Source organism: Sapajus apella, unplaced genomic scaffold (genome assembly GCF_009761245.1).
Source record: "Sapajus apella isolate SASKATOON/1434 unplaced genomic scaffold, GSC_monkey_1.0 scaffold14, whole genome shotgun sequence".
Classification (NCBI taxonomy): Eukaryota; Metazoa; Chordata; class Mammalia; order Primates; family Cebidae; genus Sapajus; species Sapajus apella.
Genome location: NW_022436954.1, coordinates 27,466,895 through 27,490,126, shown reverse-complemented (window position 1 = coordinate 27,490,126; position 23,232 = coordinate 27,466,895). Strand labels below are relative to the sequence as shown.

At 41.6% G+C, this 23,232-nt stretch overlaps 1 protein-coding gene across 20 annotated transcripts in view; it reads left to right on the top strand.

The window, feature by feature from the left end:
* Positions 1-19,132, top strand: part of CD44 (CD44 molecule (Indian blood group)) — a 94,405-nt gene extending 75,273 nt beyond the window's left edge. For 19 of the 20 annotated variants that reach the window (XM_032283581.1, XM_032283571.1, XM_032283570.1 and 16 more), the window contains 4 exons: positions 1,804-1,866; positions 6,002-6,073; positions 8,321-8,399; positions 15,972-19,132. In XM_032283581.1, coding sequence (XP_032139472.1) covers positions 1,804-1,866; positions 6,002-6,073; positions 8,321-8,399; positions 15,972-16,176 — 419 coding nt within the window. In that variant the 3' untranslated portion in view covers positions 16,177-19,132. The remainder of the gene's footprint in view (positions 1-1,803; positions 1,867-6,001; positions 6,074-8,320; positions 8,400-15,971) is intronic. The other variant, XM_032283587.1, reaches the window with a different exon arrangement.
* The last annotated feature ends 4,100 nt before the right edge of the window (positions 19,133-23,232 follow it).

Sequence of the window (23,232 nt, the reverse complement as noted above, 5' to 3'; positions counted from 1 at the left end):
TTGGCCAGGCTGGTCTGGAACTCCTGACCTAAAGAGATCCACCCACCTCAGCCTCCGAAAGTGCTGGGATTACAGGCATGAGCCAGCACACCCGGCCGTGAATTTAAATTTTAAATGACAATTTTAATAGTCACAGTACCCTAGAAAGCTTATAGCCTAATGTTAGTGAATAAATGCTTTCTACAAAACTAATATTCAGCTATTCACAGACACTGGTTCCTTCTGCTCTTCACAGTGGTACAGACAGATTTTCCACAATTCTCCATGGATTAGACAATTAAGTGACTCAATTCTCATTCATGGTTTTCTTCAAAAACACTCATGTAAATCTCATTTATACCTATACATTTTTCTCAGTCTTTATGCTTAATGTTAAGAACTAAAGCATTTGTTGAAGTGGCCGGATCACTTGGGGTCAGGAGTTTGAGACCAGCCTGGCCAACATGGTGAAACCCCATCTCTACTAAAAATACAAAAAATTAGTTGGACATGGTGGCGGGTACCTGTAGTCTTAGCTACTCAGGAGACTAAGGCATGAGAATCGCTCAAACCCAGGAGTTGGAGGTTGCAGTGAGTCGAGATGGAGCCACTGCACTCCAGCCTGGGAAACAGAGCAAGACCTTGCCTTAAAAAAAAAAAAAAAAAGAACTAAAGCATTTGGAATTGTGGTGGCAATGGTGGTGGTGGTGGTGGTGGTGATGGTGATGATAATGGGGTTTCGATGGTGATGGTGATTTGGTAGTGGGAGTATTGGTGTGGCATTTCGGCAAATGTTGTTTTCATTTATTTTAGCCATCAGCCAAGGAACAAAGCAATCTGTCTCTTCAATATAATTACACGAGTGACTATGTGTCACCCGCCTCCACTTTCTCTAATCAAGGAAATGGTGATGATTAGGTTACTATAGATTCCTTATAAGGTGCCTTCATAATGAATAACTGTAGCCATGTTATGTAAGCATTATCCTGTGATTAAAAAAAAGATTCCAGTATACTTTTGAAAAATGGGGGTGGGGAAGGAGTTTTATGGATTTAGATTTTAGCAATTCATGACCTTGTCTTAATCAAAAGCTTTCTGGTGATAATCCTTCCTTGAGCACTTAGGATTATATTAGCTAGTCATGTTGAAAACACAGATTCAACTTTTAAAAAATACTGTTTTAAACTTATATAATATCCATATTCCAATACACATTATTCATGTTAGCTACTATCTCACCATTTCCCTTTTTACTTATTTTCAATTTTTTTTCTGAAAATAAGTAGCTGACCTTTCTCTTTGAATCTTTCCATCATTCAATTCCAAGATTTCTTATTGCATACTAATTTCTTGCCTCCAAGGAAACTCATTGTTTCATGACCTAAACCAGAGTACGCCCATTTCCAGTGATTACATTTCTCATAATCAAATTCATATCATCCTTATTTAAAATATACAATGTCTAGTCTCAACCTTAGACCTGCAAAGATATTACAATATTTTTGTTAGCATGTTCCTTATCACAGTTCTTGGATTTCTACCAAAACCAAGTTTCTACAGAACTTCCTGTGGTCATCCTTCCGAGCCTTTGCTGCCCTAGTTTCCTTAATTCTGATTAAAGCTCTAGGTCATTTATCAGTGGATTAAGCAATGAACAGTAATTAATATTGTGGACCCATTCAAGGACGTTTGGCCATCATTTTTTGAAATACCTTAAAAAGACTAACTTTGTGATAGGCTGCATAAGAATACAAACGTAAGGAAATGCAGATGAGAGTATAAGTGGAAACCTGCAGTACTGACCTTCCTGATTGCTCATTACAGGAGACCAAGGTGCATTCGACCCCAGGGGGGACTCCCATACCACTCATGGATCTGAATCAGCTGGTGAGTTCAAAACGGCTTCAGTCATTTACTGTTATAATCCTTGAGCCTGATGATGACTACTAACGAAGTATGAGTCAGTGTCTCCAGAGAAGTAGTTCTCAAACCTTCTTACCATACATCACAATTACAGGGAGAGCTTATTAAATCACAATGTTGGACCCCACCCTTAAAGTTCCTGATTCAGTAGGTCTGGGGTGGAGCCCAAGCATTTGCATTTCTCATCAGTTCTCTGGTAATGCTGACACTGCTGGGACAGGGATTGCACTTTGAGAACTACTGCTCTGGAGAAAAGCCTTGCATCTGAAAGCCTCAGGTGGAATTCAGGCAGCGTCCCAATTTAACATTGCACTACACCAGAGTGATTTAAAAGCATGAGTTTTGTAGCAAAAATGGCCTCTGTTCGATTCCAGCCCTCTGCATTATTAACTGAGCAAGATGCTTAAAGGGTCTGAGACAAAATTTCTCAACTAATAAACTTGGATTAATAAGAATTGTCATAGGACACTGTTTCAAAGGCTAAATGGTAGAATAAATATAAAGCATTTAGCGTAATCCTGGTACATGATATCATTGCTGGTATTTGTTGGGAATTGACTGTGTGCCAGCAGCATCTTTCTCAACACTTTACCTATATTAGGTTGGGCCAAATGGAACTGCCATTACTATGGGTCAGGAACAGGTCAATATCAGGAAATTCATAGAGTTTATCTAGTATTAAATCATTCAGTCATCCTACAAACTCTGTGATGACATCGGTGAGTACTATTATTATTCCCATGTTACAGATGAGGAAACTAAGGCTCAGAGAGGGTAAGTAACTTGGCAGAGTTGACAGGACCAGGGAGTAATGGAGCCACATTTCAAGCCTGGGGGTCTCATGTTACTTCTCATAGCAGTCTGGAGAAGGCATTCTATAATGACCATAATTACTGACAGGCATGCATTTGTTTTGTTTTGTTTTTGTTTTTGTTTTTTTGAGATGGAATCTCGCTCTGTCTCCCAGCCTGGATGGAATGCAGTGGCGTGATCTTGGCTCACTGCAACCTCTGCCTCCGAGGTTCAAGTGATTCTCCTGCCTCAGCCTCCCAAATAGCTGGGATTATAGGTGTTCACCACCATGCTGGACTAATTTTTGTATTTTTAGTAGAGATGGGGTTTCATCATGGTGGCCAGGCTGGTTTTGAACTCCTGACCTTAAATGATCCACCCACCTTGGCCTCCCAAAGTGCTGGGATTACAGGCATGAGCTATGACACCCGACCGAGGCATGCATTCTTAAATAGACTCCTGTTTGTTGTGATTCCGATCACACCCCTGAAAACCTTACCCCAGACTGCAAAAGTCTGACATGAGGTAGATTTACTAATGACTTCTACTACTGGCCTACTGGGAGGTGCTGCCAGTACTGCCTTACTGTGGTCCCCTTGAGCATCACAAATCCAGGTGACCCGCATGTAAATGGTTTAAGCCATATCAATTACTGTCCTCCCTTTTTATACCCAAGTTTGAGTGAGGCTCACAATCAGGTTTAAATGTTTACACATTGAAAACAAATAGGAAGATGGATAGTTACGTAATGGCTTCCATAATAACCCTCTATGGAGGAGCACTAGAAGGTAGAGGTTCATTAGAAATGCCTCTGAAATAGAGACAAAAGTCACAGGTTCACTGGGGACCTTAGGCAGGGCACTTAACCTTTCCTAGACTCAGTTTCCTTGTTAGTAAAAAGGAGATCAGATCACCTACCTCAGTTGCTTCCTAGAGTTCTTGTGAGGAAGACAGGGTACCAGAATTGTGAAAGTACTCTGCAACAGTAGGGAGTTATTATTAAAGGGTATGCTCTCTAAACCAAGAGACCTCAGCCACTCTCTGAGTGTGGTTCTTTAACCATTAGCATGGACATCACCTAGGAACTTGTTGGAAATGCAGAATCCCTGGCCAACCCAGACCTACTGAATCAGGATCTGCATTTTAACGATAGCCTCCCACCCAGGTGGTTTATATGCACATTAAAGTTTGGAAGCTTAGACTATGCTAGACTGCTTTTCTCACCATTGAAGACAATTGAATGGATCTCTATGCACATGTCTCGGATTACATCTCATCTCCCAACAGGAATATCAAGTGCTTCTCGTTGTGGAACTTGCTATTGTGGCCAGTCCTACCCTGGCTGGATTTGTAGACATCTAGAGCACAAGGCAAGGCCTGCTGTCTCACATCCATCCTCTGTGGCTTTTGCTTGAAGTGAGAATCAGGTGGACGGGAGCCAGTCTCTTTTGTTTGGCTTCTGAGCAGGTGTCTATTGTTCAAACAGGAGGTTTCGTCTTGTTGCACATACACCCAGATCTTTTCTTGCTGGGAGCACTTTTTTTTTTTTTTTGAAAATCAAAATAAAGAGATTAGGATCCATTAATGGCCTCACTTTTAAATATCAAAAGCTTCTGTGAGTCAGAAAAAAAACCAGTGAGAGTGACTGTACCTCCTGGGGAGTTTTCAAGGCCAAAGATTTTCAGTTTAGGTGGCCAATGTCCCATGACTTGGGCAGGTGAAAACCTGCCAACCACCAAGGACACTGGAAGGCATGTCGGGAAAGGACATTGGACTGTTTTGGAGGTTTGTAAAGTAAAAGGCCATTGTCAACATAGGATGGGGGGTGTTGAAACCGCCAGATGTCTGGTAGGAACTTGCTTTGCTCCCTTTTAAGTTTTAACAAAAGCATTAAATTGCATAAACAAGAGCCATCCTGTCCCCAAATAACCATTGTGATCAAGATTTCCGTGTGCACAGTCTAAAGTTTGACTCTGAGGAAAGCTCTCATTTAAGGCCCCACTATCTTCACCCATTGGTCATCTTCAGGATTCTACAGTGGGCTTCCATTTGGTAGGGGAAAAAAAGTTCATTTTGGTGGGACACTGTGGAATTTTGTTTTGAAGCAATGGAGGAAGAATGTTTTAAAATCCATGAAGCTTTAATTTTGATGAGTCTTTCCACAAGATGTCTTAGAAGTTTCTTTTTTAAAAAAGTTTGTGTACTTACTTATTTATTCTTATTTTTAATAGGGACAGGATCTCCCTGTATTGCCTAGGCTGGTTTCAAACTCCTGGGCTCAAGCGATCCTCTTGTTTCAGCCTCCCAAAGTGCTGGGATTATAGGCATGAGCCTCTGTGCCCGGCTTCTTATAAGTTTCTTTTAGAAGCATTGTGTCTCACTCATTTGGATCGGCCTCCAGTTCTGACTTGAGGATTGTCTGTCATGTGATACTTCCTCCCAGTTTGAGGCATTTTGTTCATTTCCTCATTTTGCTTTCTAGCAGTAGAAAATGTTGATTCTTCTAACAAGGTGCGTTTCAGTAACATATTAGCAGGGACTCTAATAGGGTGATTTTTCACAGTCAGAAAGGGCCACTGCCCCCAAACTCTTTATATTTTAGTGTTTATGTTGGCTCCTATGATGCTATTGGATGGGATTTTCAGGTTCCCTTTGGGCTTCCTGGAGCATGTGAATCCCCTGGGGGTCTTGTTAAAATGAAGATTCTTATTTGGTAGCTTTGGGGTGAGGTGGAAGATTCTGCATTTCTAATAGTCTCCCCAGACATGCCTGTGCTGATGGTCCAGGGACCACACTTTGAGTAGCAAGGTCCTAAATTAAAAATAGAAAATAACAACCACACACAACTACCAATACTGTGTACTTCCTGAAACCTCTGTAAAATTGTGATGAACGGGATTCTATTATCCCCATCTTACGAGTGTGAAAATGGAGACTTGGAGAAGGTAAATTGACCCAGCACATATGGCTAGTTAGCAACGGACAGCAAGAAGACTGAAATCCAGGGTTGCCAGCTCTAGACCCCAAAGCCTGAACACTGTCAACAGTGCTGCTGAGCATTCTCATGTTCCTTGATACAGGATAACGTTACCAAGCCTTAGCCTTAATCAAACTTAGCCTTAATCAAACTGAGTAATATATTACTTTTGTGTAATGCTTTATAAACGTCTGCAGCTTGAATCCATAAATGGCTTCTCAGTGATTCAGAATGTGGAGAGCAGCCCTTTTCGTGGCTCCACAAGGAACTCAGAGTTATGCATTTCAAACTTTGGTTGAGAGATTTTGTTTTGTTTTGCTTTTCCCTTAGGACATTCACATGGGAGTCAAGAAGGTGGGGCAAACACAACCTCCGGTCCTTTAAGGACACCCCAAATTCCAGGTGAGTTTCAAACTGTGAGGCAGAAAAAAAACGCTGAAAGCAACTTTCTCAGAATGTCCCAGCAAGGAAGAAGAGACCCGTTTGAAAGCACGTTCTCCACAATGCCCAACGTATGAATCCAATTGTTCCTCTTCACAAGTTAAAGGATGAGTGAGAGTACTACAGCCTATTGGTAGGAAAAGATAGAATAGTCTTTTCCTGGGTTCTGCAGACTAGCTGAGCTCCTATGCAGCTCTGTCCCTGGCCTGTCCCAGAGAAGTGCCATGTTAGTTACGAAAGCTTTCTTCCCAAATGAATGATCACCCAGAGGACCCCATGTCATACTTAGGTCCTTTTTATACCAATCCAATTTCCCCTTATTTCTGGGGTCCAAGGTGAAGCATGTACTTTTCCTCTTACAGTTGCAGACAGGGAGGGGCTACAAGAGGCATTTATATCAGATGAAGTGAAAACTTTCTTTTGGTTCCCCAGCTACATTTTTTTTTTTGTCGAGGAACTGCCTGCTGATGTGGACAGAATAAACTTTTCAGAAAGGGTGACATGTGCAGTGAGGAGGCTGGGACACCTGGTTCTCCTAAGCATCAAGACAAGGCATTTGTTGCAAATTCTTTATTTGGCTTGGAATCAAAATTGATTTGTCATGGAGAATTACTAAAGGGAGGGGTTCTCCTAAGGTTGTAAATTACCCTTTTAATTCCCTCCTCTTCAGAGGTCTCCAAACTGAGCCTCCCTTGGGGAAAGAGAAGAACGTGGCATACACCTTTCTCCTTTGCCCCAGCTTGCCTAAGCATACCTGAAGACAGAGCAGAGAGAGAGGGGTGGGCTGCCCCGGAGGAGGGAGAGGGGAAGCCTTAGCTGTCATCAGGCAGCAAGATTCTTCCCAGCTCCAGTGACAGTGCAGGTGGGCCATCTCAGGGCTGGAGACCAGGGCCACGGTGGGCAGGAGTAGAGAGGAAGAACAGAAATGGTGCCCTCTTGTCAGTCTCCCCACCTTCTGGCTCTACCTCCCTCTCCAAATTCATCTAAACCAGAAAAAGGTGAGGTGAAAGTATGCAGAGCAGGAACTCAGAGGTAAACCAAGGTTTTCAAGAAGAAAACAGATAATGAGACTTTCCATGTCTCTTCTTTCTCAAGCCCTGGTTCATTGCACACATATACAACCCACTTTGCAACTGAATTTAGTAGAGCTGTCAAGTCATATTTTAGTCCAATGAGAGCCTGATTTCAAAATGTGCAGAATATTAACCCACAAGTGATACATAATTGCTGAAGACATTTGAAAAAATACAACTAAATAAAATAATGAATATATAAATCACTTATTACCTTTCTCACCATCCAGAAATACCATGATTACTATTTTAATATACATCTTTCCCGCCATTTAAAAATGTAAAATATATACCAAAACATGATTACACCTTACACAGTGTTTAGTAGACATTGCCTACTGGTTAACCGTGGCTTCCATATCATTGAATATTTCCTCCTCATATTGTAGTGCATAATGCAATAGAGGTGCCCTAATTTATTTAACCAATCCTTTGTTGTCTCCGTTTTTGTTTTTTAACACAATGTAAGGTGGATTCTCTTATACAGGAAAAAAATGTTCCTTTCAAAAGAAGCATACATTTCTTTTTATCTGTTTAATAATATTATACCAAAGGCATCTACAAGATTCAACAAGTTATCCTGTAGTTTTTTAGAAACATAGTTCTCCTGGAGGGATTTGAAAATCCTGACTGATGATAAAAGATTAAATCAAGGAGCCGGGCGCGGTGGCTCACGCCTATAATCCCACCACTTTGGGAGGCTGAGGCGGGTGGATGGCTTGAGGTCAGGAGTTTGAGACCAGCCTGGCCAACATAATAAAACCCTATCTCTACTAAAAATACAAAAAATTAGCTGGGCGTGGTGGCAGATGCCAGTAATCCCAGCTACTCGGGAGGCTAAGGCAGGAGAATCACTTAAACCTGGGATGTGGAGGTTGCAGTGAGCCAAGATTGTGCCATTGCACTCCAGCCTGGGCAACAAAACTCTATATTAAAAACAAAAATTAAAGCAAGAAGGCTATTGGACAAATACTTACAACAAATTGTTCTTCCAGAATTACTTGCCTACTGGCTAGACCCTCCTGCAGTGCTGACTATGGTGCTTGTTTGACCTAGGTCAATTATAAAGTGCATTTTTGTTTTTACAAACTGTGTCTCTGAAGCTTACACATGTCTTTTAATTTACTCACACCAGAATGGCTGATCATCTTGGCATCCCTCTTGGCCTTGGCTTTGATTCTTGCAGTTTGCATTGCAGTCAACAGTCGAAGAAGGTAAGGGGCTGTCCTGGGGGGCCTTCAACTTGCAAAAGGCATCATTTAAATTTGGGCTTTATATCCTTGCTGCTTAGAGTGTAGTCCCTGCAACCAGTAGCCTGGGCACCCTGGGGGTTTGTTGGAAATGCAGAACCTCAGACCCAAGCCCAGACCTCCTATAGCAGAGTCTGCATCCTAACGAGATTCTGGGGATTCATGTGCATGGCAAAGCATAAGACATCTTTCTCTGCCCCAGAGTTTAGAGAATGGAGACACCTGTGATGTTCGGATCATCATTTTTAAGTAGTGGTTGAATCCTTTATGATTTTACATATTTTTAAGGTTAAACCTCATGCAGACTCTATCTGATGAAAGTTATGAAATATCTCACCAGGAAGGCACATAAAAGTGTATACTCATTCATTGATTTGTTAACTACTTATTAAATACATTCACAATGCACAAATATTGCATAAGGATTCAGTGATTCTTCATCCCCTATAGCCTCTCTGAGGCCCAGGGAACCTTTAAGAACCCATCCCAGAAGCAGGCTCTGGCTTGTGCTCTTGTTTGTGTTTTGTAATGATATGTCTTTCTATTTTATGGAAACCATAGTTGAAGAGATTCAGGTTATAGTACAGGAAGAGTGATGTTTCATAGGCCTCCTTGCTGTTAAGAGGTCTATCAAACAGAGAACTTTTTTAAGGAAAGCCTAAATGAAGAAGTCACCTCCCTAGAACTGACATGTGGGCTGTTTTTATATTCTTGAAGGCCACTCTGTCTCCCTACCTGAACCAAGACCTATAAGTTTGGAAGTTATTTACATTATATATATATATATATATATATATATATATACACACATGGTTAAGACTTGAACAGGTTCTAGAAATAATGCTACCTAAAGTGAAGTATAAAACAGTATTAATTCTAGCAACAGAGGAAATGAACTTTAACTGGGGCACTCCAAAAGTGTAAATCTAAATTTGTTACCCAAGACACTTTAAAGATACAGTATGTTTCTTCAGGACATAATTCATAGGAATATTAAACCTTTTGTAAATGTCCCTATAGGTAGTTTCTTGTAAGGTGAAAGAATCTGTATTTCCAAGCAAGGTCACCTTTATTGTACCCCCAGATCACCTCACAGGGTGAGAAAATGACCCTCAGCCTGGGGGAAGACCTAGAGAGAATTATGGACTCCTTCTTACCGGTTTTTGGAAGGCAACCAACAGCTAATTCCAGCACCATGGGCAGCCCATACAGCCTCTAATTATCTGAGAAAACCGAATGGCGCTGTTATAATTGTTATAATAATTACACTGGTACAAGTTAATAAAACTGCCATATAACAGTCAAATAGCTATGTTGCTATCTATACCATTGACAGCATGATTTTTAAAAGTAGTTATGATAGCTGACGGTATGAGGAATAAAACTGAGAGGAAAAGAGTCTAAAAGGCCTCCTATGATTAAACGGAAAGACATTTTTTAGTTGAATTTAAATAATGTGATTTGGGGGAGCCTTTACAAAGAGTCTTTATACTTCCCTTCAGCTTCCTTGTTTTCCCTTGGATTACTTTTGCTCAATTAAATATGAATTTTCTATTGTTTGCAATCAGCCCTTTATTGCCAAGCCCTAGAATGCACCACTTTTGTTCACATACAAAGTCCATAAGCTTTGCACATGTCACCATAGAAACACTGGCACGGATGCTGTCGACATTTAGGGAAACCTACATGGGAGAGACCTCGGGAGAAGCATCTCAGCTGTCCCCAAGAGCAGCTGGAGTCAACACACTGGGGCTGGGTATCTCCCACATTGCCTGTGTCTTGTCAGCAGCAGACAGCAGAGAAGGAGCCTCACTGCTGCCCTCTCCCTCCTCCCAAGACCAGCCGTCACCCTGGCAACCGGCAAACAGGGACACACAGGGTCCTGCACAGCGAGTATCTCACCGGGAAAGTAGCTGCTTGGACGCCATAAATTACTGTGTCCTGATTTGATAATTGAAAACAGATTTGCCACACAGCTAAAGGGTGGTTAACAGCTGCACAGGCCCCTTAATGGGCCCTGTGATTCTAAAGCTGTCAACCCATTTCTAATCCCCTTCAAAGGCTGAGGCTTTTCTGCTTTGACTGTCACATTTAAGAGAGAGAGATACAGAATCCTATTTTCATCAAAGAAAGGCTGGTTGAAAATGGGGCCTCCAATGGGTGCTCAATATTCAGCAAACATCTTTTGAGTGACTCTGTGACTATCAATCCTGGCAAGGAGAAAGAGAAGATAAAAAACGAAAGGAGTAAAAAAAATTAAAAAAAAAAACGAAAGGAGTATCACCCCTTTTCTAAAAGAATTTTGAGGTTCAGTGACAGTATTGGCCTCTTGAATTTGAATTGGCTAGTATTTATTGAGAACATTCCCTGTGCCAGGCACTGTTACATAGATTATGGTTAAAAGACAAAAGTAGAAAATCATTAGTCTCTGAAGTTGACATACAAGGATGGACCCAGCGGCTTCCATGATGAAGTGATCTGTGAGTCACGTTGTCTTAAAGATGCTGGCTTGTGGGTTCTATTACTTTTTTAGCTTTCTCCACCCCTGCCGTCATCCACAACGGCTTTCCTTGCTGTTCCTCATGTCACCTGACTCCTTGAATTACAGCTCTCCAAGGGAAATCATACTTTATTCCCTCTCTATGAGAGCACATAATTATTTTAGGAGTCAGTTGGGTTGATAGATACTGGATGAGCCTCCAGAGAAGATTTCCTGTAAAGACTCTATTTGGGCCAGGTGCAGTGGCTCAAGCCTGTCATCCTAGCACTTTGGGAAGCTGAGGCGGGTGGATTACTTGAGCCCAGGAGTTCAAGACCAGCCTGGGCAACATGGTGAAACCCTGTCTCCACAAAAAAATACAAAAATTAGCCAGGCATAATGGCGCATGCCTGTGGTCTCAGCCACTTGGGAGGTTGAGGTGGGAGAATCACTTGAAACCCAGGAGGTGGAGGCAGCAGTGAGCCACAATAGTGCCACTACAGTCTGGGCAACAGAGTGAGACTCTTGTCTCAAACAAACAAACACCTACTGGATTTGTCTGAAGAGGAGAAAAAACAGGACTTTACTATGCTGCTTGTGCAGAACAGGTGTTCACCAGCCTTTACTTTGATGGGAATAATCATCTTTTCTATAAACCCCAGCAGGCGGTCACCTGTACTCCGCTCAGTAGGTCTCCTCTATGTATCACCATAATTTAGAAATGTTTTCCTTCTCTCTCTTTTTTCTTTTTTTCTTTTTTTTTTTTTTGAGATGGAGTCTCCCTCTGTCACCCAGGCTGGAATGCAGTGGCGCTATCTCGGCTCACTGCAATCTCCACCTCCCAGGTTTAAGCGATTCTTCTGCCTCAGCCTCTCATGTAGCTGGGGCTACAGGCACACTCCGCCATGCCCAGATGGGTTTCACCATATTGACCAGGCTGGTCTTGAACTCTTGACCTCATGATCCACCCGCCTCAGCTTCCCAAAGTGCTAGGATAACAGATGTGAGCCACCGCACCTGGCCAATGTTTTCCTTCTCTTATGCTATAGTCTAGCTCCCTGTAATCTGACCTCACCCAACTTCATCCTGCTGTCTAGAACAGTGCTATCCAATAGAACTTTCTGTGATTATGGAAATGTTCTATATCTGCACTGTCCAATATATAACTACTAGTCACTTGTGGCTACTGAGCACTTGAACTGTGGCTAGTTCAACTGAAGAAGTGAATTTTTAATTTTATTTACTTGTAATTAGTTTAAATTCAAATAGCCACATGTGGCTAGTGGCTACTATATTGGATGGCATAGCTCTAAAACAGTGCAAAATAAATCCCTAAATATCTTTAAGGATTGTCAGGTAGAAGAGCCATGAGATCAGTTGCTAAGCTACCCACCTAAATCGTTTGAGATAAATTCTGCCATGCCATAAAAATTACATTACCTGGTTTCTAAACCCCAGCCAGCCTGCCCTTCCTTTCCTGGTGAGGTCCCAGTCTGCCTCCTTCCACACTGTGTGCTCAGCTAATGCCTGAGATTTAAGGGAAGAGGAGATAAAGGTAAGACACAGGTCCATGAGGATCTCTGATCTTCAGAGTCAGAAAATCCAAGCTGTGGCTGGCCGTGATGTCTCACACCTGTAAACCCAGCACTTTGGGAGGCCGAGGTGGGCAAATCATTTGAGGTCAGGAGTTTGAGACCATCCTGGCTAACATGGTGAAACCCTGTCTCTACTAAAAATACAAAAATTAGCCAGGTGTGGTGGCACACACCTGTAATCCCAGCTACTTGGGAGGCTGAGGCAGGAGAATTGCTTGAACCTAGGAGGTGGAGGTTGTAGTGAGCCGCGATGGCACCATTGTACCCTAGCCTGGGTGACAGAGCAAGGCTTTGTCTCAAAAAAACAAACAACAACAACAACAAAAACCCAGAAAATCCAAGCTGTGATTCTGGAAGTACCATAACTAGCTGTGAGGCTTTGGACAATACCCTTGACTTCTTGGACTTGGTGTTCAGTTTACATAAAGAAGAAGCTGGGCTGGATGATCTCTGAAGCCCCTTCAGGTCTAGTGTTCCTTCTTAAATTCCTATAGCTAAGAAGAATTTAAAAATTAGAATTTCTTTTAAAAGTACTTATTAGATGCCTAGAGCACTGAATATTGGAATGAGTTATTTATGAGAATCATCCTACCCTCCTGAAAGAACTCAGGCAGATAGAAACACATAAATCCAAAGGGAAATGCAGGCCAGCCAAAACTCAAGCACAATATTCCTGTGTTCAGTAGGTCAAACATTATTCACTGTCAAGATCAGTTTCGTTTAGATGAACAACATTAATCCCCACCCACTCCCATGCACATTTTTTTAATGCTCATAAATCATTTTCCCACAATTTTTCATTACATCCCTCAACCACCCATTGGATAGGCAAATGGAAATTACTTTAACTAGACAGCTTTCCTCCAAAGAACACAGGGACATGAGAATTTGAAATAATACAAGCAGCATTCTACTTTAGCCTTTTAAATCCTCTTCATAGTAAATATAACGAGGTAGGTGGAGGCAGCCAGGAGAAACATGCAAAATTAATTTCGTAAGGCTTTTGTTATATTAGCAATCATAGACAGCACTCCTGAAAGCTTACTGTGCTCCAGATGCTATTCTAAGTGCTTATTCCAAACCTTAGTTTCCTTACCCCACATCATTCATAAGAGCAAGGATAATAGCAATAATAGACTCATTTATTTAGTGACATGCTCTGTTTCAAGGGCTTTTCACGATCCTATGATATTGCTACGCTTAATAACCTGATATTATTGATGCAAAACTGAGGCTAGAGAGATAAGTGAGTTGCCCCAGATCACACAGCAGTAAGGTCTCAAAACCAGGCCTTCCAAGCCCCTTTCTCCTTCTTTGTTTTTTTGAGACGGAGTCATGCTGTGTCACCCAATCTAGAGTGCAGTAGTACAATCTCAGCTCACTGCAACCTCTGCCTCCCAGGTTCAAGCAATTCTCCTGCCTCAGTCTCCTGAGTAGTTGGACTTATAGGCATGTGCCAACATGCCCCCATGCCCTGATGATTTTTGAATTTTTGTAGTAGAGGCGAGGTTTCACCATGTTGGCCAGGTGGTCTCAAACTTCTGACCTCAAGTGATCTGCATGCCTCGGCCTCCCGAAATGCTGGGATTACAGGTGTGAGCCTCTTTTTCTTTTTTGAAACAGGGTCTCATTCTGTCACCCAGGCTGGAGTGCAGTGGCACAAACACAGCTCACTGCGGCCTCAACCTTCTGGACTCAAGTAATCCTCCCACCTTAGCCTTCCAAGTAGCTGGGACTACAGGCACATAATGCCACACCTGTCTTATTTTTTATTTTGAGTAGAGACTGGGTTTTCCATGTTGGGCTTATCACAATCTCCTGGGCTCAAGTGATCCACCCACCATGACCTCCCAAAGTGCTGGGACTACTGGCATTAGCCAGTACACCAGGCCTCCAAGGCCCTTTTCTTGACCATGCATCCTGCTGGACTCCATCTGTATTCCCGGTCCCTAAGAATCTGTTTCACGGTTCAAGCATCCTTCCCCCAACCCCTCATTAAACCTCCTGCCAGAGGAGACAGAATCTACCTCCTGTTGAAGAGGTATAATTTCTATTTCCCCAAACAAGAGATTAAAGTTTATGGCCTTGGCAGTCCTGCAGGGAATGGTCCATGATCATGAATAATAGAGGCTTTCTCACTATTACTCCAAATATCCAGAGGCAAAGTGAACAATTCTGAGTTCATACTGTTTCCAAATCTCCAGATGGCTGGCAGCATTGACAGAGCCAGGCAGAGCCCAGACTTTGGTCATAAAGGCCTGAATTTGAATATCAGCTCTGTCATTCTTACTCCCTATGTGAACTCGAGCAAGTTATTAAACCCCTTTTGGCCTCAGTTGCCACTGCTGTATTATGGGAACAATAGCTGCTTTGAAAGATTCTTGTAACAATTACAGAAAATTACAAGTAAAGCATCTGGCATTCAGAAGGTAATCTGCTTCCCTTCATCGCCATTTTGCTTGTAGTTGTGAAGCTGTGCAACTTTGCTTCCTCTAAGCATAGTCTGACTCGTGTATGTGTAGTAGTGATGTGAGACAGGAAAGAGGAAGCCTTGCATCAGGCTGGGCGGGGTGAAGCAATGGACAGTAACCAGGGAAAAGGTCAAGGTCATGCTATTCCATAGCAACTTTCTTTTGCATTTGAATCTTAAGTAATGTTTAAGAAACCTTAAAGTAATGAGGGTAATTTGTCCTGTTATTAAACTTCCTATATCAGGGTTGTATGAGAGTTAAGCAAAGTTAGGAAAACATCACCATGGCCTTATACTTCTAGAAAAATGTTGTTTTATTCTGCCCGGTACATTCAGTGATAACACTGACAAGGCTGACAAAGTGTTGACCGGGAGAGGAAGTCATGGGACTTTCTTGAATATACAAATCAGAATGATTTACAATCATCATGTTGATGGTTTATCTAAATCTGCAGAAACTGCTAAAATGCTTAAAAGAGACAAACATTTCCATTATAAAGTATGATGGAAGGAGAATCAGAACTTGAGAGTCAGACAGACCAGGGTTTGAATCCTCTTTTCTTACTTGTTGAGTTACTTGGGAGAAGTTAGTGAATTTTCTGACCCCCAAGGTTTCTTCAGTTGTAGTGGGGGATAGTAACAACACCAACTTCCTGGAGTTGTAGTTGCTGATTTGCAAACTTGACTGTGCAAACCATAGATCCTAGGCTGTAACCCTAAAGTTTCTGATTCAATAGGTTTGGGGTGGGGCTGAGAATTTGTATTTCTAACAGGTTCCAAGATGATGCTCTTGCTGCTGGTCCAGGGACCTCACTTTGAGAAGTGCTGGCTGTTAAGAGTTAGTAAGTTAAAGTAGAGAAGACACCTAGCACAGTACTTGGCACACACTAAGACCATCATAAGCCACAGTGATCATCACAATGGTGCTCAATAATGATGATAATCTGGTGCACTCTTTCTCATATGATACATTTTTTTTTTAACATTATTAGGTGTGGGCAGAAGAAAAAGCTGGTGATCAACAATGGCAATGGAGCTGTGGAGGACAGAAAGTCAAGTGGACTCAATGGAGAGGCCAGCAAGTCTCAGGAAATGGTGCATTTGGTGAACAAGGAGTCCTCAGAAACTCCAGACCAGTTTATGACAGCTGATGAGACGAGGAACCTGCAGAATGTGGACATGAAGATTGGGGTGTAACACCTACGCCATTATCTTGGAAAGAAACAACCGTTGGAAACATAACCATTACAGGGAGCTGGGACACTTAACAGATGCAATGTGCTACTGATTGTTTCATTGGGAATTTTTTTTTTAGCATAAAATTTTCTACTCCTTATTGTTTTTTTGTGTTTTGTTCTTTAAAGTCAGGTCCAATTTTTGAAAACAGCATTGCTTTCTGAAATTAGGGTCCAATTAATAATCAGCAAGAATTTGACCGTTCCAGTTCCCACATGGAGGCCTTTCATTTCTTGGGTGTGCTATGGATGGCTTCTAACACAAGCCACACGTACGTAGTCCTGATCCCCAACCTTTCCCCCATCAGCTAAGGACATTCCCCATGGCTAAGAGGGCCTGGTCCCTGGAAGGAAATTTGAATGGGTCCATTTTGCCCTTCTAGCAGCCCAATCCCTGGGCATTGCTTTACAGTGAGGTAGGGGGGTGGGATGTACTGGTTACACATCTGCTTAAACAGACCCTCCTGGAAATTTTTCAGATGCTTTTGGGAGACACCCAAAGGGTGAAGCTATTTATCTGTAGTAAACTATTTATCTGTGTTTTTGAAATATTAAACCCTGGAGGTCCTTTGATCAGTATAATTTTTTAAAGTTACTTTGTCAGAAGCACAAAAGGGTTAAAACTGATTCATAATAAACATCTGTACTTCTTCCATCTTAATCTTTTGTGCTGTGTTCCTTCAGTTTCTAACCAGCACTGTCTGGGTCTCTACTACTTATTAGGAAGAGCTGAGAATGGTAAAGACGATTCTTTTGAAATCTTTATCTCAGAGACCCTGAGTTCCCACTCAGACCTACTCAGCCAAATCTCATGGAAGATCAAGGAAGGCAGCACTGTTTTGTTTCTGACGCTGTCCAAAGGTTTTCTATCCTGTCTTGGAATCAGAATTGTAAGCTGAGGAGCTTCAGCCTCTTTTATGGTTTAATGGCCATCTGTTTTCTCCTGCAAAGTCACATTAAGTTTGCATGTCCTGGGGCCCTATGTCATAGATGCTGGCCCTATTAGTGATTTCCAAAAGCAATATGGAAGTGCCTTTCAATGTCTTATAATAAGATGAGGAGCCAGTGGAAATGAAAGAGATTGGCAAGGGGAGAAGAGGATGCAGTGTAGATCCTGTTTGACATTTTTATGGCTGTATTTGTAAATAACACACGAGTGTCTGTTCTTGATGCAGTTGCTATTTAGGAGGAGTTAAGTGCCTGGGGAGTCCCTCGAAAGGTTACAAGGATTCCCATCATTGGAATCTTATCACCAGATAGGCAAGTTTATGACCAAACAAGAGAGTCCTGGCTTTATCCTCTAACCCCATATTTTCTCCCACTTTGCAAGTCCATTGTGGCATTTATTCATCCATCGGGGTGTCCGATTGGTCCTAGAACTTCCAAAGCCTGCTTGTAATAGAAGCCATTGCATCTATAAAGCAAGGATCCTATTAAATAGTATCTTCTTTCTCAGGCCCCCACAAAAAGTCATTTGTTACCTAAACTTATATGCTTAACAGGCAATGCTTCTCAGACCACAAAGCAGAAAGAAAAGCTCCCAAGTAAATCAGGGCTGCGCTTAGACAGAAGAATATCTTTAAAGGAGAGATACCAACTTCCTGCACTATTCCCAGCCTCTGCTCCTCCTCCTCTGTCTACCCTCTTCACCCGCCCCCCTTCGTTTCACCCCATAATCTTGAAAAACTTCCTTTCTCTCCTATGAACATCACTGACCAGTTCCATATTCAGTGGTCTGGCTTTCTTCTTATTTTCTTTTCAACTTGAAAGAAACTGGACATTAAGCCACTATGTGTTGTTACTGCCACTAGTGTTCAAGTGCCCCTTGTTTTCCCAGAGATTTCCTGGGTCTGCCAGAGGCCCAGACAGACTCACTCAAGCTCTTTAACCGAAATGCAGCAAGCCACTCTGGGACAAGGTTCAGAATGCTTACACCAGCCTCTACCTGTCCCCCTGGGAGACAGGGATAGTGACACAAATGTCATAGCCACCCCTTCTAGACATTCCCAACAAATAGGCTGAGACAGGAGTCCCAGCCTATTTTGTAGTCCCACACTTGGATATACCTCTGTTTTTCAGATAGAAATAAGGGAGTTCTAGAGCTTCTATTCCTTGGCCACTGTCAATGGAGAGCTTCCCAAGTCTTTGCAAACCCTCGCAACATTTCCTGAAGTTTATGGAATAAGATGTGTTCTCACTCCCTTGACCTCAAGGGCATAACTGTGGAAGCACAGCTTGACTACGTGTCATTTTCACCAATGATTTTCCAGGTGAACTGGGCTAAGTCATTAAACTGGGTCTCGTTTATAACAGTTAGAGGCCAACATTTAGTTATTTGCAAAGCAACCTAAGAGCTTAAGATGTAATTTTTCCTGCAATTGTAAATCTTTTATGTCTCCTGAGGGCTTCCCTTAGCTCTGAGTGCAAAATTGAATGAGACAAAAGACACCTTCAAGTCCATATTTCAAGCCTGGTAGAACTGGCTTTTCTAGCAGAACCTTTCAAAAAGTTTTACATTGAGATTCATAACAAGACCAAGAATCGATTTTGTAGCCAACATTCATTCAATACTGTTACATCAGAGGAATAGGCAAGAGGAAACGTTTGACTTCTCTGGAAACGCAAAATGTACTTAAGAACAAGAATAACATGGTCAATTCACCTTTATGTCATAGGTATGCCTTTGTGTAAATCATTTGCTTTGAGTTTTCAAAGAATAGCTCATTGTTCATTCTCGTACTGTACAATGACCACTGTTATTGCTACTTTGACTTTTCAGAGCACACCCTTCCTCTGGTTTTTGTATATTTATTGATGGATCAATAATAATGAGGAAAGCATGATATGTATATTGCTGAGTTGAAAGCACTTATTGGAAAATATTAAAAGGCTAACATTAAAAGACTAATGGAAATGGACTCAGAGGTCTCTAATTTAAAAGAATGGGAGGCTGAGAGGGACAGAACTTTGCTTATCTGACACTGTCTGCAATTTACAGGAATAAAGTCAAAGGTATCTGAGATGGCTGGAGCCTCATACTCATTTTTTAAAAAAGCAAAAATGACATGGGTTTCTTTCCATCAACTTGAAAGTCTTCGATTTTCTATGAGTAATGTGTGGTTCATGTTTTTCAAACTAAATGAGATACAATGAAGTGTTAGTTCTTTTAAAGCCAAGAACTACTCCTGGACTTCTAGTTAAAGAGAGGAGAGTGTACATACCTTCATTCCCTCATGTAAGCCTCTAAAAAGAAAATAAAGAGATATCTCCAAACGGAATCAACCAATGGAGTTGAGGTGATTGAAAGAAGAAAGAGCAACAAAAATTTGAAGCTGAAAAGTGATAGCTGATTAGTAACTGAATGAAAAAATCCGGAAAAGCTGACTCCTAAGCCTGCAGTGTGGAAAACTGAGAGACAATCAGATTTATGTGACAGAACCATCAAAAGGCTCAGTAGCTATTCGGGAAATGAAGGAGAAGTTGAAGCTAAGATTAGGACAAGCTTAAAGTCTATGTAAGAAGCAGTTAGAACTCCAGGCCCCCTTCCTTACTCTATGTAACTGAATACTGCCCTTTCCCAATCTCAGCGAAAGACCAGAAGTTTATTTTCTGGAGATGGGGAGATAGAGAGTCTCTCTTTGAAGGGCAACAACAAGTACACAGTTGACCTTAGAAATACCACACTGAGGGCCAGGCATGGTGATACCTGCCTGCAATTCTAGCACTTTGGGAGGTCAAGGAGGGCTGATTGCTTGCGCTCAGGAGTTAAACAGCCTGGGGAATATGGAAAAATCCTGTCTCTATAAAAAATACAAAAATTAGCCAGGCTGGTGTTGTGTGCCTGTGGTTCCAGATACTCGGGGGGGCTGAGGTGATTTGAGCCTGGGAGGTCGAGGCTGCAGTGAGTTAAGATCACTCCACTGCACTCCAGTTTGGGTGAAGAGTAAGACAGAGAGAGAAGGAGAGAGGAAAAGAAAAGAAAAAAGGAGAGAGAAAGAAGAAAGAAATGGAAGGAAGGAAGGAAGGAAGGAAGGAAGGAAGGAAGGAAGGAAGGAAAACCATACTGAAAAAGTGAAACCATGCTTAGAGTGTTGAGATTTCCTAGCCTCTCCCAGGTTGGCTCTCAGAATGCTGGCAACTAGGCGTATGTTCTCCAGGCAGAAGCTCAGTGTTTCTGGGGAATCTTATAAGCCTGAGAGAAAATTCTAAAAATATTAACATGGTGGTTCCCCAGGGAAATGGCCCAACAAAGCAATCTGCAATGAAGATCACATCTCAAGCCCCACCAGGCACCCAGGACTCTCAGTCAGCTTTCTGTAGCTTACTCTCACACATGAACAGTCACCAAGGAGCACCAGGCATTTGGAGAAAACATCTAATGTTAAAGTCAGGGACTAAAGAAAACAGGAAAAAGTACCTTGACAGAAAAGAAACTGCTTAGAGGAGGAAACTTTTTCTAATAAAGTCACCAATACCCTCAGTAAGATAAGAGGAGATGGTGTATCCATAAAGCAGAAACACAATGCCAGGATAAAAGGAACGCATAGAGAACACCTAAAAAAGCAGCTTTTAAAACTGTAAACCTGAGAGCACAAATTTAAAAATAAACCTCACAGAAGGTTTGCAAGATAACATTAAAAAAACACCCTCAGAAATAGAGCAAAGCAAAGAAATGGAAATAGATTGGGAACACATTGGGAAGACTGACACCCAGTCCAGGAAATTTAACATATAAATGCTGTAATACAAGTCACAGGAAGAGAAAACAAATAGGAAGCAATTATCCAAGAAATAAATCAAGAAAATTTCCCAGAACTTTAAAACATGAATATCTTGACTAAGGACCAAGTGAGTACTTAGTAAAATGAATAAAAACAGACCCACACTAATGCATATTCTCTTAAAAATTCATGACCCCTGGGGCACAGAGGTGATCCTATGAGCATCTAGAATCAGAATAGAATCAGACTTCGCAACAGCCACATTGGAAGATAGAAGACTATGAAACAGTGCCTCAAAATTCTGAAGGAATTATTTCCAAGCTAGAACTCTAGCTATGTTAAACTGCAAATTAAGTATAAGGATAGAATAAAGACATTTTAGGAAAGCATAGTCTCCAAACTTACCCATTCCCAGGCAATTCCCAGGCAACTCCCAAAGGATGTACTCCATGAAAACAAAGGAGTTACCAAGAGAGGAGAAGACCTCAGTTTCAGGAAACAAAGTAAAGGGAGTTCTTAAGATGATGATAAATGGAGATCCCAAGATGACAGCTGTAAAGCAGGTCTAGTGAACAATCAAAGTTGAAGTACTGACTAATTATTAAAACAATCAATGTTTTGCCTTCATTGACCTCTAATTAAAAAGAAAATTATTTTTTGTTATATTCATTAACTACTGATGCATTAAAAACTGTTCCAAAATTAGTCACTTAAAATAACAAGCATGTATTTATTTCTTATGCATCCACCAGTTAGCTGAGTGCTTCTGCCGATCTTGGCAGGACTCACTTAAGCATGACAGGACTCATGCGTTTGTATGCGGCTAACAAGCTGGTCAGTTAGAAGCTGTCTGATCTCGTATGGCTTCATCTGGAATGATTGGGGCCTTTTTCCATCTGACTCTCACATGCCTCCAGCTGGCTGGTCCAGGCCTGGCAGGGTTCCAAGTAAGAGGACATGCTCACAGGTCCTTTTGAGGCCTAGGCTCAGAACGGGTGCTCATCATTCCACCATATTCTATTGACCAAAGCAAGTCACAAGAGTAGCCCAGATTTTAAAAGAAATAAAATAGATTCTATCTTCTAATGGGAGAAGCTGCAAAGTCATATTGCAAAGAGTATGGTTACAAAAAAGCCAACTATCAGGGCCATTAATGCAATCAATCTATGACAGACATGTTGAAAGATTCTTGTGCACAAGGGCACCTCTTGTGTTTATGCTTAAAATACACTCACCATTTGAGCCATGTTGGCAATAGCATTAACTTAGAAAACCATAAACAGCTTTATAAATCCCATGCTTATTGGAAAAGGAAGGAGCACAGTCATGTTTAAATGTGTTTGGGAAATTGCTTGGTATAGTAGAAACAGTATAAGCTTTGGGATCAGACAAACTTTGGGTTTTAATAGTGATTCTACAACTTACTTAACTATGCAACCCTGTTCACACATCTTAAATACTTTGAGTCAGTAAAGAGATAATAAAAACTTCATAGGGTGGCTATGAAGATTAAATGTAATAAGTACATGGCAGTGCCTGGGATATATTAGGTTCTCAAAACTATTAATTCCTACCTGCCATCGCCCACATATGCACAGTAGGTACTTAACTTCTTCCTTCACCATTTCCTCCAATGTTCTGAACTCCAGCTTTTCCAAGTGGGTTACTATTAACTTACAGTGGCTGGAGACAATTTATTTCAGAATCTGAAGCTCCCCATGAAGAAAGCCCTTCAATTTTAGTCGAAAGGTTTTTACTTTCAAAGCAAGGCTAATAAGCAAGGAGTCCAGGAGGCAAGTAGCTGGCATTCATTGATTAAATCTTGGCCATCCAAGTTGTGGCTGCAAGTTAACCAAAGTTGGGCATCCACCCATGGCTTTGATTGTCGTGTCCAGGATGTTGTCTTGCCCCACCCCTACCCAAGATGAGCTCATTTTCCCCTTTCTGGGTAGACCTCTTTACCTCGTCCACATGTCATTGTAGTTCTTACTATGCAATTTCATTAATCTGCCCATGAGTCTGTCTCTTCTATTACATGATGAGCCTCTCAGTAGCAGAATCTGGCTTTGTATATTCTATGCACAACAGAAAACCTATCTCAACAATAGCTTCAAAAGTTACCATCTACTGAGCACTTAATGAAGGTCTAGGTTTACACATCTTTGAGTTTCCCTTACAACCAATGAAGAAGAAATTCTTATCCCATTTTTAACAGGTGAGTCACCTGAGGGTACAGAGAAATTCATTATGGTCCCCCAAACCTGATAAGTAGAAATGATAGAACCAGGAATAGAGCT